Source organism: Gossypium hirsutum, chromosome A13, assembly GCF_007990345.1.
Source record: "Gossypium hirsutum isolate 1008001.06 chromosome A13, Gossypium_hirsutum_v2.1, whole genome shotgun sequence".
NCBI lineage: Eukaryota > Viridiplantae > Streptophyta > Magnoliopsida > Malvales > Malvaceae > Gossypium > Gossypium hirsutum.
The window spans coordinates 26,556,454-26,577,425 of record NC_053436.1 but is presented as its reverse complement, the minus strand read 5'-3'; the positions used below and the strand labels follow the sequence as shown (position 1 = coordinate 26,577,425).

Below are 20,972 nucleotides of genomic sequence, written 5' to 3'. Positions count from 1 at the left end.
GCAAGCTCGAGCACGGCTTGAAGTAATCGAACACGAGTGTGTGCCACAGGCATGTCTTTGCCGAGCCCAAGTTGAGTCCAATTCGGAAAAGGCTAATTTTGAGGGCTTTTAGGCATTCCAAAGCCTATAAATACACCATAGAGGAGGAAGAAAAGGGAGACGAAGAAAGGGGTGTAAGGAATTACTCCAAGGAAGCCGATTGATCCATCTCAGAAGCCGGATTCATCATCAAGACTGAAGATCTCTCCTCAATTTCCCTTCAGGAGTTTTGGGTTATCTTTATGTTTTGTATTCTTTATTCTTCTGGGATGTTTTATTATTTAGTTATGAACTAAAACCCCTAAATACCTAAGGGGTATGAAACCTAAGACGAATCTTGTTATTATTTTCTGAATCGTATGATAAATATTTAACTTGTTCTTAATTATGTGTTTTTAATTCTTGTTTTGATATCCCAGGATATTGATTCAAGAAAGGGCGCCGTTTTTTTAAAAACGCCGCAAAAAGATTATGTTATTTTAAGGTTTAGGGGTATGTATTTTAGGTTTAATGTCTACGATTAAATTAGTGTTTTAGGGTTTATGATATAATTTTTATTATTTTGTGTTATGGGTTTATGTTTTAGAGTTTGAGTTTTAGGGTTTATTGTGTTTTAGGGTTTAGGGTTTTAATATTAAAGTTCATGGGTTAACGATTTTTAGAGTTTATAGTTTGGGCTTTATGGTCTAGGATTTATGGTTGGTTTAGGGGTTACGGCGTATGGTTCTGGGGGCTTAATTAGTTTGGGGTTTGAGGTTAGGTGTTTGAGGTTTAGCTACTGTTTAGAGTTTAGGGTTTAGGATTTTAAGTTTAAGGTTTAAGCTTTCGGGTTTAATTAGAATATAATTTTGGATTTTATTTTATAAGATAAATATATATAAATTATTATTTTAAAAGAATATATATCAAAATGGTTAAATCTCAAAAGCATACATGAAAAGTGATTTAGCGTGCACATGATTGTAAAATATTAAGGCAATTATTGATGTAATTAACATCATTTTTTTATTTAATTAATTTATATATATGAATTAATGCTTTTATATTTAGAAATATTTAATCTAAACCATTTGATATATTAAAATATTAGATTTTTAAAAAAAATTGATAAACAAAGAAAGGCACTAAAATGTAATAAAATTTGTAAAAACGGCACCGTTTCATTACAGGGGAAATAAATTTAGTGGCCTTTAGCCTTAAAACGCCGTAAAATATGTTTTTTATTCCACTAAAATGATGCAGTTTCAGTTTATATTTAGTGGCGCTTCCGAAAAATGCCGCGAAATTACATTAGCATTTGGCTTAAACGACTGCGTTTCACAACAAATTTTTAGTGACGCTTCCATAAACGCCGCAAATTTCAATACCAAATTGCCAACTGCGACGCCGTTTTGAGTCAGGAAACTAAGTTTTAGTGGCGTTTTTGTTAAACGCCGCAAAAGTGAAATACCTATTAGCCTTGTACGACATCGTTTCACTACACGCAATTAAACTTTTAGTGGCGTTTGTTATATAAACGCCGCAAAGTTGCATCCCAAATTCGATTTTAACGGCGTCGTTTCCTTACAAACAAATTAAACTTTTAACTTAAACATTTTCATCAGGTTTTTTGCCCCGATTCTGAAATCCCCAATTTCTCTAAATTCTAAAATCCCCAATTTCCCCATCTCCTCCATTGCCTTCACCCTGTGCCGTCGAGTGTCCCCTCTGCTGCGTCGTCGTCCTCTACCGCCACTAATCGGTAAGTATTTTCCTTTAATCATCATTCATGCCATAAGGATTCATGGAAAGAAAGAATATAATTACACATATGTTTGTGTATATAAACCTTTGATTCATGGAAAGAATTTTAATCATTATAAATGAATTATTGTTTGGGATTTACTCAAATAAGAGATTAAAAACCCTCACTCTCAAATCTTAACATAGAAAACCCTAGTTGCTTGCTCATCTCCCCCATTCACCGTTGCCCATCGGTCTCTGATTATTAACCCTAATTTTACCAAATTCCATTGATTTTGATTGTTGAATGATGGGATTTTCCCAACCGGTGCAGTATCCCCCACAACTGGAATTTGCTTATAGGAGAGTCATGGCCATTAAGTTACAAAGAAAGAATAATTATATAGATTATACAAGAGACAATAATAATAATGATAATAATAATGTTGGAGATAAAGCATATTAAATGGAGCGAAAAGAGTCCAGATATAGGAGGGAAAGCATATGAAAAATGCAAAGCCTGGGATAGAGACTAAAGACAATATATGGAAGATTGGCAAGCTGTGCCTTTATAATATATAAATAACATTAACATTTTTATTAAGTCAACCAAATTATAAAAAGAAAGAGAGGTAGTTGTTAAAATGAAAATATCAACAATTATGGCTTCAATTCAAAAAGAAAAAAAGGAAAAAATGGTTAGATCGGAATTTGTAAGATACATATGGAACCTTTGTTGTATACTGCATGCAGGTTTGTTGGATTTTGGAAGACAGAAAGGACTATGTCCATTTCTGGATTGGGTCCAATATTTGTATTAGCCAAATAGGGTAATTAGAACTGTACACACACAAAAAAAACCCCAAAAACACAATAAATAATAAACATATTGGCTGCTTTTATACTATAATATCCAAAAACAACAATAATAGTCCATATGATTTTTTTTTATTGTTTCTCTTGTTTTTAGTATTTTTTTATAGAAATTTTGTCATACTTGTATGCATGTAGAAACTACATATTTGGAAATAATAAAATGTAAGATTTGAAACTAATAATTTCAATAAAGTAATTTTTTTATAATTTCAGTCAAGCTTTCAATGAAGTGTTTCATATTTTCTCTAAACTTATTTAATAGATTTAACATTTTGCAAAATATTCACAAATGAAACGTGTTTATGCACAGGCTGCGGCATGGTTGCATATGTTGGCACATCTCTTTCCATACATATAAGGCAGATTTGCGCCGCTTTGAAAGGTTGGCAATTCTGACATAGTATATCATTCAATTTAGTTGACAGCAACATTACAATGATTTATCTGATAATTCTCAAGATGTAATTTTAGGACAGTAAAGACTTCAATGCACACAGTCTTAACGGGTCAAACCTACTCTGATGGATTATGATAAGCATATAAAAAGTGTCATGGCTAATAAGATAGAGAATTTTTCGCCTAAACATTATTTGAAGAGTATTTGGTGATTAAAATTGAGATGAATTGAAAATTGTTTTGGTGACAATTCAAGGGTATTGTATTGATAATTAATATGGTAAAAATCAAGAACGAAATAATATGTTCATCTCATTTATTTCTTGTTTGGTGCTGAAGTCTTGTAAGCCTGTAAATAAGCAATGTAGTCGTAAGATTGAGGGAAATCTAGAAGCACAACAATTGAGTTCGAGCATTTTATGCTTTTTATTCACCTCTAACTGATTTGTTTTCAAGTACTGAAAGAGTTGTTTTTTGCGAGGATGAGTTTATACTAAATGTACTTTGATGAGGCTGCAATTATCTAAGGATTAGAATAGATTAGCTTAAATCAATTCTTGTAGCATGAGATTTAGTAATGGAATTCTTGCCATATATACAAAGGCATATCAGATTTTTCTTTTGATTGCTGCTTCACTAAAAAAAAAACACTTTCTGTTTGGACCAGATTCAGCATCAGTTACTGCTTCCTGCTCCTCCTGAAACTATTGGTTCAACTGAAGCTGCCATTTAATCTTCGAATTAATATTTGGTACTGATATTGATAAAGTTTTTATATTTTCTTAAACTGAAATATATTTGGTGCTACTCTTATAATCTTACATTTGATCTAGGTACTATCAAGCACCTGAATTAATATTTGGTGCAACTAAATACACCACAACCATTGACATCTGTTCTAGGTACATGTTTTGTTGCTAAATTTTTTTCCTTGTTTCTATGTATTTTCGGTTTAACTTACTTAACAAATTCTACTTTTTTGATTCCAGACTCTGTTTGCTGGTGAGACTGGAGTAGACTAGGTTGTTGAAATTATTAAGGTAGGTTTTACTTCAAAATTCTAATCAATAATAGTTTTATTATGATTATTTTGGAAAAATTAATATTTGGGGCTGCGATTTTGTATAGATTTAATTGCTGGTTGTGTTTCGAGCAGAACTATTTTGTTTCCAAATTATTTTTAAATTTTTGTTGTTGAAAATATTTATAAATTAGTTACACGATAATAAGATTTTAATTTGATATGTTTTCCTTTTTTAATTGAATTCGAATAATTTCACTCAATTTTATTCGATACGACTCAAATTTAATTTTACTTAACTCGATAAAATATTAAATTTAGTTAAGATACTAAAATAATACTTATCATAAAATATTACTTAACTCAAATTTTTTTCATTCAAAAAATTACTTATCAAAAAATAAAACTCAGTTGATTCAATGGAATACTCGCTAATGATTGCATTAGAAAAGCTGGACGTATGACAAACTTGCCTATATCATAGCCATTTTTAGTAGTAACGACTGTAATTAAACTTATGGTAGCCATCATTGTCTGCTCCAAATTGACGAGCTTCATACAACAGAGAGATGAAAAAGTTGTATAAATATTTTGTTCTCTTTTATTTTATTTTCAAATTACCTAATTAAATTAAATTATATTTAAAGTTTCATTTTAAATATTTTATTTTTTTTTGAATCACGAAAAATAATTTTAACATTTTATTTTATTTTAAATATTTTATTTTATTTTAACATTACCTAATTAAATTAAATTGTATTTAAAGTTTTATTTTAAATATTTCATTTAATTTGAATCACGAAAAATAATTTCAATATTTTATTTTATTTTATTTTAACATTACCTAATTAAATTAAATTGTATTTAAAGTTTTATTTTAAATATTCTATTTTATTTCACTTTAATTTAATCACAAAAAATATTTTGTTTTCTTTAATTTTATTTTCAAATTACCTAATTAAATTAAATTTTATTTTCATGTTCACCAGCAACTCACATAATTTACATAATTTACATAATACATAACTTACATAATTTAAAGTTTGAATTTCATAACTTACATAATTTACATAACTTACATAATACATGACTTACATAATTTAAAGATCAAATTTCATTACTTTATGTCGTACATAATACATAACTTAAATAATTTACATAACTTACATAATACATAAATATATATCATATCATAACTTACATAACTTAATTATACTTATAAATAAACAACTTACTCGTGTAACTTATTGTCAACTTTAGACTTCAAGAACAATAAAATGGATAGGAGTTGGATGAATTTGTCAAGGGTAAGCAACGGATATCGAAATGGAGTTCAAACTTTTCTAAATTTTGCATTTTAAAATGCAAGCCAAGAGAATATGATTCTATGCCCGTGTAAGAGGTGTGGTAACATTAATTGGCATTTTCGTGAAGTTGTCTATGAGCATCTAATTGTTGATGGCTTTATTCGGGGGTATAGTGTACATCTAGTGGAACTTCTTCAACGATTAATCCAACTTATCCTGATACTGCTTACCATCAATATGTTAGACAAGATAACATGGAAGGTATGTTGTGGGATGCATTTAATATGCACAGTCATGGTGAGCAATCGTTTCCAACTGACTTTATTGCATCCGATGATTGTAATATTGGTGGAAATGTTTTTTGCAAAACGGGAACAAGTGCACGCGATGAGGACCAAAATGAAGAAGCGGAAAGTTCTACAATTTACTTAATGAAATGAACGAAGAACTTTACGAGGGTTTAAAATATTCAAAATTGTCCTTCTGTATTCGTCTATTTCACTTAAAATGTTTAGGAGGGTGGACCGGAAACTCTTTTACAATGCTGCTAGAGTTTCTGAGAGAGATGTTTCCGTTTGCAAAAATCCCCTAGTCTTGTCAAGATATGAAGAGACTAATAAAAGATTTAGGTCTCGGGTATGATAAAATTCATAGTTGCCCAAATGACTGCATGTTGTACTGGGGTGATCAGAAGAACCAATAGTCTTGTCATGTTTGCGGTAAGTCTCGTTGGATGAAAGGAAATATAGAAGTTGTGAATGCGGATGAATGTGGGGCACAGTTAAGAAAGAAGCCAGTCAAGGTCTTGCGATATTTTCCCCTAATACCAAGACTTCAAAGGCTTTTCATGTCGTTAAAGATGGCCGATTCTATGAGGTGGCATAATGATCAACGAAGCAATGATGGATTATTAAGACATCCAGCTGATTCTTTAGCTTGGAAATCATTTGACAATAAATTTCCAAGCTTTGCAAGCGATCCTCGGACTGTGAGGCTTGGGCTAGCAGTTGACGGCTTTAATCCTTTTAAAATCATGAGTACTTCGTACAGTACTTGGCCTGTAGTGCTTGTTCCTTACAATTTGCCTCCATGGATTTGCATGAAGCAATCTTCATTTATTTTATCAATGATTATCCCTAGAGACAAAGGTCTCGGAAATGATATTGACATCTATTTGCAGCCACTTATTGAAGAGTTAAAACAGTTATCGTCGCGTGTTGAGACATATGATGTATTAAGAAAGGAGAACTTTAATTTACGTGCAGCTTTATTATGGACAATTAATGATTTCCCGGCTTATGCTAATTTATCAGGTTGGAGTACTAAAGGACGTTATGCTTGTCCTTGTTGTGCTGCGCAAACTTGTTCGAAGTGGTTGTATAATGGGAAGAAGTTCTCTTACATGGGCCATCATCGATGGTTAGATGGAAATCAAAAATTTAGATTTCAGAGGACTCTATTTGACGGTACTAAAGAGTACAGAGGAGCTCCTGAGTAGACCGTTGGATCTGAAATCTTGTTTATGTTAAAAGATATCAACTTTAGTTACGGGAAGATGAATCAACCACCTATTACGCAAACAAGGAGAAGATCGAGGGATGAATCTGATGATGAATCTGACGAAGATGATGATCCTAATGACGCGGACTTGTGGAAAAAAATGAGTATTTTTTTAGTTTCCTTATTGGGAGCACAACATTTTACGCCACAATCTTGATGTCATGCATATTTAGAATAATGTCTACTAGAACATAATTGGGACAATTTTAAATGTCAATGGAAAATCAAAAGACAATCTTCAGAGTCGACTTGATTTAGTTGACATGAGAATTCAGCGTGATCTTCATCCTCAAGTACTTTCGAATGGGAAATATCGATTGCCGCCTTCTACTTTTTCAATGTCAAAGAAAGAGAAAGAGGTGTTTTGCATGGTGTTGAAGGATATAAAGGTCTCAGATGCATATGCGTCAAATATATATCGATGTCTGAGTCTTAAAGATCGAAGATTATATTCATTAAAATCACATGATTACCACATCTTGATGCAAGATTTACTCCCAATTGCTTTATGGTGCTGCATGTCAAAAAAATGTAATGTCCCGTATAATTGAATTATCTAATATAATGAAAGCTATTTGTGGTAAAGTTTTGGATGTTGAAGAACTTAAGAAAGTACAAGATCGAGCTGCTTTGACTTTATACAATTTGGAGAAGATCTTTCCACCTTCCTTCTTCACTATTATGGTGCAGTTGGTAATCCATCTCCCTCACGAAGCAATACTTGGTGGACCGGTTTCTTATCGATGGATGTATCCTATAGAAAGGTGCTAATTTATTTGTCAGGTATTTATTCATTCGCCTCTATACATTTAGTTACAACTTTTGATAAATATTGTATATCGTGTTTAGGTTCCTAAGCAAATTGAAATCTTATTGTCGCAATAAGCGTTATCCAGAAGGATCAATTGCTGAAGGCTATTTGGCAGAGGAGTGCATGACCTTCTGTTCTAGATATTTAGAAGATGTTGAAACACGATTGAATAGACCAACTAGAAATGCTGGGCTCAATGATCATAACTTGGCCGAAACTTATTTATTCCAAAGTTATGGAGAACCAATTGGCAAAGTTGAAATTACAGAATTAGATGATATATCGTGGATACAAGCACATTGATATGTACTTTTTCACCATGATTTAGTTGAACCGTTGTGCAAGTAAGTTCTAAAATTTCCTCACATATTCGTCGTTTTGATTTGTTTATCTTCTAACCAATTAAACTTGTTTTTAACATAGTGAGTACAAACAAATTTTGAGATCTCGTGCACGCTCTCGAAGATTACAACATTGAGAGATTAATAAGTTATTCACAGAATCTTTTCATGAATGGTTAAGCCAAACGATATGTAACTAAAGTTAATAAGTTACATATAATTGCGAAATTTAGTTAATTATTCAATTTACTTTCGATTCAATAGGTTTGGAGTGGAAAGGACGTCAATGATGAAGTTAAATGGCTTTCCCAAGGTCCGAACAGAGTAATAAAAAGATATAGTGCCTTTCTCATCAATGGATATAGATTTCATACAAAGTATCGCGAGAGAATGAGAAGAACTCAAAATTGTGGAGTTGTTGTTAATTCTTCAATTACAAGTTATGCTAGTGATAGGGACAGTAATCCGATTGAGGGTAATGTGGAGTATTACGGACTTCTTACAGACATTATTGAGTTGGATTACTATGGCAGATGGAAAGTTGTCTTATTTCGATGTGATTGGGCTGATGTTAATACTGCTCGAGGAATTAAAAAAGATGAATTTGGTTTTACAATGGTGAATTTCTCTCATTTGATTCACACTGGACAACAACTGATGGACGAGCCATATGTATTTTCCTCTCAAGTGAAACAAGTTTTTTATTCGAAAGATCCAACTGATGAGGATTGGTATGTTGTACTCCGGAACACCCCTAGAGACTTGTTTGACATGGGTAATGGAAGTAAAGATGACATCGTCGAAAGATCAGAAACATTACCTTTTCCAGAACAAAACTTAGATGAAAATATCCCTAGTACTAGTACACAACATCAATGGGTTCGACATGATGTGGATGAAGATATTTATGAATAATGATGTAGTAAGATTTTACGATTTTTTAATTATATGTAATATTATAATTTTAATCTTGATCATGTTATATAATTTAACTATTTTATATGTACTATTATTGTTGTAATTTGTTACTAAAACTTTAACTATTTTATGTGTATTGCAGGAAAAATGCGTAGAAGAAGATTACAAGGTTTAAGTATTGTCCAGAATACTCCAAATTCGGAAGAAGGAAATAGTGAACAGCAGACAGTTGTTGGATCTTCGAATGTGCCGGAGACACTTGACGAGCCTAAAGAATTTCAAAGTAATGTTAAGTTCATTTTACATGTGTTGACTTTTATTATTGATTTATTTGTCAATTTTAATATAAATATAGTATATTATTTTTCAGCTGAAAGTGGTGGGATGCGCAGAGTTCGAGGACGTACGCTGCTTAGAGATTTATACGACTTAGATCCTGTCGAGCGTGTCAAAGTAAATAGAAATACTCATGGTCAGCTTGTTGGATCTGAAGCTCGACTTTTAGCAGGCTATTTGGGCATTTTAGCACGAAATGCCAATATGTTGCCATTAACTACGAATCATGGCATCACATGCCTGATAGCAACAAAAATCAGGCTCTCGCTAATATTAAGGTAACAAAATGTGAATGTAATTTATAATACTTTGGTTTAAGTTTCATTTATATTTACATTCTAAACTTGTGTTTTTTTAGGAGAGATTTGCTTTAGAGGTCTTCGATGATTATATAAAGAAGGCATTAGGTAAAAAATGGAGAGACAATAAAAGCACTTTAAGAAAACAATATTTTAAGAAAGACATAAGCCTCGAGGAAAAATTGAGAAATGTCCCGCCGGGAATGCTGAGGTACCAATGGGAAGATGCGGTTAGATTCTGGAATTCAAAGAAAGGAGAGGTATTACGTATTTCCAAACTCTTATATATAGTGTTTACTATATACATAATAATAATTTCATTATGTAGGACCGTGAGCGAGTTGGAACAAGCAGCAGGCAAAAACAAAAATTTACGCACATGACAGGGTCGAGAAGTTTTGTTTCTGTAGCTGAGGCCGAGGTATTATGAATTTATTGATTCTTTTAAATATTAATAACTTTCTACTATTAAATTTCTACTATTAAATAATATTTTTACTACTATATTGTAGGAAGTTAAATCTGGATAAAAAATTAGACGCCTTCAGCTTTTTGAGATTACACATAGGAAGAAAGATGGATCTCCTGTGACATCCGAAGTTGAAGAAATTATGGTATATTTACTTAATAATATTTGATTTATTCTAAATATTTATAATGTTTAATTGTAATTTTTTAATTCAATTCATCATTAGTAGTTTTAAATAATGTTAAGTTATGTTGCATTCCTTTTTATTATATATTTCGTTTCTAACTCTTTAATTGATTTTTTAGGAGAAACTAAAGGAGAAGAAGGCGGAATATGAAGCGATTGCTTCGACTGATAGTTCTGTTAATCTTGAGAACATTGATAACAGAATTATCACTGAAGTTTTGGGTCCTGAAAGGTACGATCGGGTTCGATTTCAAGAATCTGGTGTTACCCCGACCCAATATTTTGGATCTGGCTCCCAGCAATACATGCCTTCAGGAAGTCAAGCTCAAGCTGAAGTTCAGAGGTTAAGAGACCAGATGACTCAGATGCAAGCGAACACGGTTGAGCAAATTGCCGAGGTTCAATGAAAATATGAAGAACTCCAGCAACAACTTAGAGCCGAGGCAGCAAAGAGGGAGGCAGCGGCATCAGTGAGGGAGACAACGGCAGCAGCGAGAGAGGCAGAGGCACGAGTGAGGGAGGCAGAGGCAGCAGCGATGGCAGCAGAGCAGAGCAAAAACTACGATGACCTCCAACTACAGCTTCAGCAGATGATGCAGATGTTTCAGCAATCGCAAAAGCCGCCATCTTAGAAATTAGTTTTCTCATTGTAAGAATGTTTTTAACTTTGTCACGTTTAACATTATTGTAAGAATATTTTAAATTATACTTTATTTATTAATTATATCATATATCTTTCGTTAAATTTGAAGTATCATTTAGAATTAATATTTTTGGTTGTATTTTTTATGCTAAATTTGTTGTTTTTGGTTGCATTTTATACTATATTTGTTGTATTTGGTTGGATTTTAATGCAGGAAGGGCTGGATATTGGTGAAAAATTTTTTTGCAAATCTGCCAAAATTAGCGGCGTTTGTGGTAAAAGCGCCGTCTTTTAGCGGCGCATTCCCAACAAAATAGCTTTTAGCGGCGTTTTTTTTAAGTAAACGCCACAAATTTTTGTAGCGTTACCTATAGCGGTTTTTTTGCGGAGTTTTAAGAAGCGCCGCTAAAAGTCTATTTTCTTGTAGTGTTAGACTTTCCATTTTGCTCCCCAATATGAATGATATTGTTGCCCCAAAGGGCTTCCACTTGTTAAACCCAAAACAAGCGCCGCTAAAGGCTAAAAAAAGCGCCGCTAAAAGTCTATTTTCTTGTAGTGTTAGACTCTCCATTTTGCTTCCCAATATGAATGATATCGTTTCCCCAAAGGGCTTCCACTTGTTAAACCCAAAACAGATTCATCTTCCCTCAGTCAGCATTCCACTTAGAGTTGAATTAAAATTGAATTAATTGATTTAATTCGGTTAATCGATCTAAATTGGTTGGAGATGAGTTAATAATTTTTTAAAAGTTCGGTTATTGGTTAATTCTATTTTAAAAAAATGATAATTAACTGAATTAACCGAATTAACTAAATTAAAATTACAATCCTGAAATAACAAGATAAATGTGTTTCAACATACTCAAACTCACATCCTCCTACACTGGCAACAATGCATATACCAACCGAGTTAAGACTCAATTGACTATGTATTATTTTATTTAGTAACTAATTTCTATTCTCATGCAATGCATGAGTCTATTTTGTTTATTAAAATTACAATATTTTTATAATGTTAGTTTTAGTTTAAAAATTTTAATAAATTTCTTAAAAAATCATTGAAAAATTGAAAAGTTAATATAATTACAGAACATTTTAAAAAAATATAATGTTAAAATAATATAAAAATTAATCCTGATTTAAATATTAATATTAGTATATTATAATTTACATAATATTATTAATAATTTCTTACAGATAATTTATTTTATATATTATTAAATTAATTTCCTGTAACATTAAAATTGTTAATATTGATTTTTTTGTAACTTTATATTTATTTTTGCCCTACTTTTATCAGTCAATGTAATTAAATATTATCATATTTAAAAAATATAATAGTTTGATAAATGTTATTAATATGTCTTTTTTAAAACCATATTTGAAGATTAACAATTTAATATTTATTCATTTTAATATAATAACATTAAAAGTTAATTCAATTAAGTAAAATATTAAAGTCAATAAATAATTTATATAAAATTAACTTTATATTTAACATATAAAAATTATAAATAAAAAAAACTTAAACTAAAGGAATAACATAATTTTAAAAAATAAAAGACAAAGAGTAAAAAAAGTAATTTACTCAATTTATAAATGAGTACTTTAAATAAAGAGTATCATATGTCAAAAAAAAAACTATAATATAAGTAGCATCATATTGCTATAGTATATATATATATATGATTTTAGATGATTGTTTTTTACCCTTAGAATTTAGATCACTAACATTAATTTTACAATCACATTTATCAATGTACCAAAACAATGTTTTGTAATCACAAGCTAAAAGGTATCCAACACAATATAGCAAGTTCTGTATCGGTTCCAATTCCACTGATCAGTGTGTACCATTTCCTTAATAAACAGTAACAATCAATTCTCTTTTTAGCATAAATTTAAATTTCAGTCTGTACAGGATACACTAGCTTGTTCTAGTCAATTCTGATTACATCAGTCGAAATATTTTGCATTGATGGATGCATGAATAATATTAAAATATTATTTTTATCAACTTTAATTTTCTTACTAATTAAATTTAAATTTTAAACTTTAACTAAGATAAATGAACAACTTTAAAAAATTAATAAATAATACAAAAAAATTAAATAACAAACAAGAAAAAAAAAGATAAAATTTTTAAAAACTTTATGAAAACAATTTTGATTTATTAAATGATAAAATTTTATTTATAAATTTTAATGATAAGTGATTTATATAATCAATTAATATTTTTATATTTGAAATTATTTATTTTTATATTTGAAATTATTTAATCTAATTTATTTGATATTTTTAAATATTTTTGAATACATCAATAAATCCAGAATAGTATATTAAAACAGACTAATACCAGTGTGTACCAATTTTAGTAGAAAAACAATGCATCCACTAGTGCGGTATTAACTAATTTGATTTTTATCCTTATCATTAGTTTTAAAACAAAAAAATTACATGCATACAATAAATAATAAATACTTAGGAGGCCCTTATATTATTGGATCAAAATCAATTCGGTCCTTATAAAAAAGAATCTAATAGAAAGTAAATAAAGAATATTAATATGATGATACTAAATGTTTCTTTTAATAATTTATATGGTAAGAAGCATTTTAAACTTTATAAAATAAACAAGGCAGTTAGCATTTAAAATCAACATTGATCATTTCTGTTTTTTTTTTTTGATAAAAACCGAATTCATTAAAATAAAATTAAAATGATAAAAGTAAACAAAAAACAAACATCATAGGCTAAACTTAAACCATAGACTTATTCGATATATGCTTTTCCAAGTTCACTCGTTTTCACTCAGTTGAACTAATCTATCAGCTTGTTGAAAATAAAGTTATCCTAATCAAAGCGTGAACTACTTTATTAGCATTCTTACAAACCCAACAAACATATAAAGATTGAAACCCAAAAATAATGTGACAATTTGATAATACTCAGGGCGTAGTCAGGGGGCTGGCATGGGTCCCGGCCCTCCCTAAAATGGAAAATTTCATTTTAGGTCCTTGAAATTTTTTAAAAATTTTAAATTAGTAAAAATAAAATTATATTTTGACCTCCCTTAAAATTATAAAAATTCAATTTAATCCTTTACAAATTATAAAAAAATAAACTATAAAAAATTAAAATTTCATCCGGCCCCCTCTAAAAATATTTTCTAACTTCGCCCCTTATAATAGTATGCCAAATTTACAAGCGTTCAACTTACCAAAAGAGAGAACTTGCCATCATTGACTATTAATTTCAAGAATGATATCATCTATAGGGAAAGATCAAAAGTCAAGAAAGAGCCTCATAAACTTTCACGTTTTCCACCATGAAAAAAAATGCTAATATGTGAAAAAAAAATAAATGCAATTGTAAAAACATCACCATTTGTAAATGAATAATTAGTTAAATTTAAAAAATAACAATAAAAAATTGAAAAAATTATTATATTTCTAAAACTTTGAAAATTTTAGAAAGAATTCAGAAAATTAATAAAAATTCCAAAATTTTGATAGATTTTAAAAAGTTTTGAAATATATATTAGTTTTTGTTTTTAAAATGATTTTTAGAATATTATATAATGTTTTGAATTAGTTTAATTGTTAAAATTCAATAATTTAAGGAGGGACATATATATTTTTCAAAATTATATTTATCTTTTGTTAGTTATACTACAATAACATTTACAAATATTAAATAGTTAGCTTTGTATTCAATTGTTCTGTTTAAATTAAAAAAAGTAATTATAGTGTAATATTTTATTAAGATTAATACTTAGTGTCAAACTTCATGTGATGGTTTGATAGTTAGAGTGTTTATTATTTTAGATATGATTTAAGTTTAAATCATATTAATCGTGCTTGTTATTTAAATTTTGTCTTGTTCTTATAATTTATAAAAAATATATAATTAACGTTATGATTAATTATTTTTTAAGTAAATTAATTAACTTATTTTAAGTGGGACTAAACTAATTTTGCTCCTGCAACATAAAAACCACATAAGTATTTATTTCATATATATAATAAAATATTACTTACTGTCTAGACATTATTCGTGTTTCAGATGAAGTGACCTTATTATAACAAAATCCATTCGTTTTTACCTTAAACTCTATATATTTAATGCTACATCTAAGAAGACAATATAAAAATTCAATTTGGAGAATTCTGTGTATAAATTAGGTATATATAACATTTTTCTTTTCTCATCTGAGATCATCCGAGCTACTGGTCATAATTGATCAGCTGTAATATTGCTTTCAGAGGAAAAATGTAAAATAGAGCCCACCAATCTTATTTCTTAGTCAACCCAAATTAACTAATGGATATTTCAATGATTCAGTGATTTCCTAAGAATAAAAATACACCCAATTTGTCTATTTGTGTGGAAGACAAGAATTTATTATAAATTGTTTATGTTAGTTAATTAAGTAAAAGCCAATGAGAAGGCAAGTATTCTCCGTTGTAATTGGAGGGATTTATTACCTTCCTAATCATTTGTTTTAAGAAAATAAATTATATCAAGATGATATAAAAGTATAGTTTTTAGGTACTAATAAAATAATATCACGTTATTAAATTTTAAACATAACAATATTATTACAAACTCATTTATATCTAATATTTTCTTCAAGTTTAATTAAATTACTTAAAATAATGAATTTATTAATTTATAAACAAACATTTATTCTTTTTTACAAATTTTAATTATTTTGTTTTTTTCCATAAGTTAATATTTTTTATTGTTGTGTAATTAATTTTAAAAAAATAGTAATTTTGTGTAATTTTTTCCATGTTAATCACACATAATTTTGGTAATTATTTTACTCTAAATTCCGAACTCAAAACCCCAAACCTTAAACTCAAACCCTAAATCTTAAACCATAAATCTTGAGGTTTAGGGTTTGGATTTTGGATTCTAGATTTAAGGTTTAAAAGTTTGGGGTTACAAATTTGGGGTTTGAGTTTAAGGTTAAGGGTCTAGGGTTTAGGATTCTAGATTCAAGGTTAAGGGTTTTGAGGTTAAGGTTCAAGGTAAAAAGGTTACCAAAATTCTATGTCAATGACATGGAAATATTGTGGGAATATTATGAAATAATTGGAAAGAGACCATGAATAATGTGATGGGAAGGGTTCATAAAATAATTTCTCTAGAGATGAGTGTATAACAATTGGAAATAAATTATATATTAGGCTCATCCTAAAAAGTATAGTTTTCGCACTAATAAAAATAATGTCACGTCATTAAATTTTAAAGATAATAAAGTATTATTATACACTCATCTATATCTAATATATTCTCCAACTTAATTTAATTTTAATTAGTTTTTAAAATTATAAACAATCATCTTTTCTTCTTTTACAAATTTTAATCATTTTTTTCATAAGTTAATATTTTTTTATTGTTGTGCAACCAATTTTTAAAAAAATAGTAATTTTTGTGTAATTTTTTCGATGTTAATGACAAATAATTTTGGTAATTATTTTACCCTAAACTCTATACCCCAAACCTAGAACCCCAAACTTTGAACCATAAACCTTAAAGTTTAGGGTTTGGGTTCGAGATTAAGATTTAATGTTTGGGTTTGTGTTTTGAATTCGAGGTTCAAGCTTCAAGAATTTGGGGTTACAAATATAGGGTTCGAGTTTAAGATTTGAGGTTCTAAGTTTTGGGTCAAGAGGTTAGAATTTTAGATTTAGAGTTCAGGATTTTGAGGTTACGTTTAAGGTAAAAAAAAATCAAAACTTTGTGTCAATGATATAGAAAAATTGTTAAAATATTATGAAATAATTAAAAAGGAATCATGAAAAACGTGGTGGGAAGGGTACATAAAATATATATTTTTAAATTGGTTGCAAAAAATAAAAAATATTAAATTATGGACAAAAATGATTAAAATTTTTAAAAGAAGAAAATATGTTTATTTATAATTAAAAAAGTTAATTATTTTAAATAATTTAATTAAAATTAAATTAAATTAGAAAAAATATTAGATATAAATAAATGTATAATAATATTTTATTTATTTTTATTTATTTTATTTCATACAATCCTTTCCCCAACGTCCAGGAAGTATATTATACATACATACATAAAAATTATATTTTTTAGAAACTATCTTAATATAATTTATTTCCATTAATTTTATGCAGTAGACTTCTTTAATGGATGAAGAAAATTTTAATGGTCAAAGGAATCAGAATCAATAGCTTTCACGAACAATCAAAGAAACATCCGCGCTGCTTTTGCATGTAACTTGGCTTTGGATTCCAGTCATTCAAAAACGAAGGGCGAACCGTTCCCAAGAGAACCAGGACAAAAAATTATACTTAACAGACAACATCGGATTAACTACCCTTTTGGCTTTTGCAGCAATTCTAACAACCTGTTTTTGGATGTTTCAATCATGCATGCCTGCGTTCTTCTTCCTTGAACAGCTCCCACATTGGTTTCTATGAAGAAGATTACCAATTCGAACCCTTCATGGCCATCACTTGTTTCTCTTCTTCTCCTCAGCTTCTTGTTCAATTCCTGGACTTGTTTAGCTATTGACCAGGTAATTCTTGACTGCGGATTTGCGGGAAACTCATCTTTTAATGGTAAAACTTGGGTAGGGGATGCAACTTTTTTCCCAGCTTATTCTTTTCACGCGGGGACCACCATTGGCAATGTGGTCTCTAATGAAACCGGCGAGGTTCCGGTGAATCCATACTCAACCGCACGTTTCTTTCCTTCTTCTTTCACCTATAGTTTCCCTATGTCCCCTGGTCTCAAATTTATCCGCCTCCATTTCTACCCTACTTCTTACAGTGGTATAAGAAAAATCTCCGAGGCCGAGTTCTCTGTCACCGCCGGCGATTACACTTTGTTAAACAGCTTTAAACCTTCTGTAATGGCAACCACTTTGAAATCACCTTATGTCACTAAAGATTATTTCTTCAACTTAAAGAAACCCATTGTCAATATCACCTTCGCTCCATCACTAGAGGATTCAGATTCTTTCGCCTTTGTAAATGGGATAGAGATTTACTCAATGCCCCTCAAACTCTCTGATTATGGAGTGAATGGAACTTCCAGTAATGCTACTGAGATACTTTACAGAATCAATGTAGGGGTTAACTCACAGAACGAGCCGTTTTGGAATGGGCTAGATGACCAATACCTTCAGGGTTCAATAAATGGGACTCTCATTGAAGCATATGACGATCATATTGACTACAATAAAAGCCCTTGGACGTTAAGTGAGTATGGAGCACCTTGGGATCTGTACAGCAAAGCAAGGACAATTGGTGGTAGCGACGAGGCTGCCAACATGGGCTACAACCTGACATGGACATTTTCTATTGACTCAGGCTTTTCGTATATTGTTAGGCTTCATTTCTGCGAGATTCAGCTTTTTGTGACAGAAGTGAATCAGAGAGTGTTCAAGGTGTATATCAACAACAAGACAGTGGAAAGCAGCTTGGATATAGTTGCTATGGCAGGTGGTCCTTTGGTTGCAATGCATAAGGACTATACCATCACGGTTCCGGAATCCAAAGGAGGAACTGAACTATGGCTTGCCTTGCAGCCTAACGTTGATTCAAATCCAAAGCTTGCTGATGTAATCCTAAATGGAATTGAGATCATGAAGTTGAGTGATACAAGAAACAATCTTGCAGCTCATGTACTTCAAGTGGAGAATGAAGACAGAAGTGGGAGTATTCCAACATCTAACATCTTCCTGGGAATGGTTATCGGTCTTGTCGTTGGAATTTCTGCAGTCTCTTTGATAGCCTATATGTTATCTCATTGGTTTTTGCTACGTTATGATGTAAACGTTAGGAAAGCAAGTAGCCTAATCTGTAAATCTTCAGAGTATAGCCGTAAATTTCCCTTGGAAGAGATAAAAGCCGCCACTAACAATTTCAGTGAAGCTCGTCTGCTCGGTTACGGCGGTTTCGGGAAGGTTTACGAGGGCCTGCTTGACGATGGGATCACCAAAGTGGCAGTTAAGCGCAAAAATCCCGAGTCCAATCAAGGACTTCAAGAGTTCAAAACTGAAGTCGAATTGCTCTCCAGTTTTCGTCACATGAACATTGTGTCATTGCTGGGTTATTGTGAAGAAGAAAGCGAGCTTATTTTGGTGTATGATTACATGGCTAATGGAACTCTACGTGATCATCTCTACCAGACCCAAAATCCACCACTTTCTTGGACTCGAAGGCTCAAGATATGCATCGGTGCTGCCCGTGGATTACACTACCTCCACACGGGCACCGAGCATTCCATCATTCACCGAGACATCAAATCAACAAACATACTCCTGGATCAGGAATGGGTGGCCAAAGTGTCGGATTTTGGCCTTTCGAAAGTAGGCAAGATTTCAGGTTCCAACAGGAGCCAAATCAGTCCCGGACCAAAGGGTACTTTTGGATATTTGGACCCTGAGTATGGCAGAAACAGAACATTAACTCGCAAGTCGGATGTTTACTCATTTGGTGTGGTTTTATTTGAAGTATTATGTGCAAGACCAGCTGTTAATCCTGAGCCAAACGAGGATGACCAGACCAAGGTAAGCTTGGCTAGATGGGCTCTTCATTGCTATGGAAGTGAAAAGATTGATCTCTTGATTGAACCATACCTAAGAGGAAAGATAAAGTCCGAGTGTCTTGTGACATTTGTGGAAATTGCAGTGAGGTGCCTGGCTAGTAGGCAAATGGATCGGCCGTCAATAAGTGATGTACTCGGTAAACTCGAACAGGCATTGGTGTTGCAGGAGAATGCTGTTGATGACCTTAATGTCCAAATCAAAGATGCATGACGAAACAGTGATTGCAGTTGCACATCACTGATAGAGGTACAAATGGTGATACAAAAATTTAGTTCGTTTCTTTTCTTGTATATGTATTACGACAGTGGTAAATAATTTCGGACGAAGTCATGGAGTCTTCATTATGTGTAAATATGTGTAAATATGCTTCATGGTTTGTTATTAATCTTTTGTACAAACATGGAATCTTGTGCTGTAGTACCATTTTTTGATAGATTTATAGTAAACCACTCTCTCTTTCTTCATTGTTCTAAAAGAAAAAAAGAAAAAAAGAAAAAAGAAAAAAAGGTAATTATTATATTACGATTACTGTAATTACTAATATTTAATTCAATCGTCGAGATTGAGTTATGAGATATCACATACGTTGTTAAAGCAACTACGATTTCATTTATCCTATTATACGTGCTACTAATCACATTACACAATCATAATATGTTTTTACGTAACACTCCTCACTCCGGCTGATCGTTGGACCTAAGTTATAGTACATGCAAAAATTAATTCAAAAATTTGAATTACACATACAATTATTACATATATCAGGTATCACAAATGAAACCAAGTCTATATCAAGCTTACAAAAGTTTTAAAATTGACCTAGGAATGATCAAAGATCAAACTACAACTTTTTCAAAAGATAAGGGCACTCATGCAAAACTAGGGACACAAGGGCATGTGTCTAGGATATGAACAAAATGAAGCAATGAGGATCAAACATAAAAAAGCTAATCAAAAGTCACACGACCGTGTGGCTGGCCCATGTAACAAACTAAGGTTGTGTGAAATCTAGATGACCAAATTTACAATACTCACATAAGTGTGTGGCTAGTCCGTGTGACAATTGAGAACCATATGGTTCTAATGCTTCTTAATTTCTAGTGGGCACACGGCCGTGTCACCAGCCCGTGTATGACACATGACCGTATGGTACAAAAATATGTCATTTGGTGCCTACTTCCTACCAAACTAAATCAATAACCTATTTGATGTCCCAATGCACAACTAAACCTAATCAAAACCTGCATAAACTCAATAGAAAACATACCAATTTACCACATTTTAAACACATTCAATCACTATATCAATATGCCACAAAATGACACTCAAATAAATCAACATAACATGAATAAACTCAAGTCATTCAACCACTTATACCATTCAAACTAAACTTATCACATTGCCAACATGTACAAGTCAATCTCTTTATACTATTTAAACATATTAACTCAA

The 20,972-nt window shown here is 30.9% G+C and overlaps 1 protein-coding gene and 1 long non-coding RNA gene across 2 annotated transcripts; both read left to right on the top strand.

Moving 5' to 3' along the window:
• Positions 1 to 9,545: 9,545 nt before the first annotated feature.
• Positions 9,546 to 9,767, top strand: LOC121212705 (uncharacterized). The gene is made up of 2 exons (XR_005908010.1): positions 9,546 to 9,605; positions 9,686 to 9,767. It is a non-coding gene; the product is annotated as an uncharacterized lncRNA (long non-coding RNA).
• Positions 9,768 to 17,143: 7,376 nt separating this feature from the next.
• LOC107940185 (receptor-like protein kinase FERONIA) lies at positions 17,144 to 19,906 on the top strand. The gene has a single exon (XM_016873619.2). It carries the CDS (start codon positions 17,382 to 17,384, stop codon positions 19,728 to 19,730), a length of 2,349 nt encoding a protein of 782 aa, XP_016729108.2. The 5' UTR covers positions 17,144 to 17,381; the 3' UTR covers positions 19,731 to 19,906.
• The last annotated feature ends 1,066 nt before the right edge of the window (positions 19,907 to 20,972 follow it).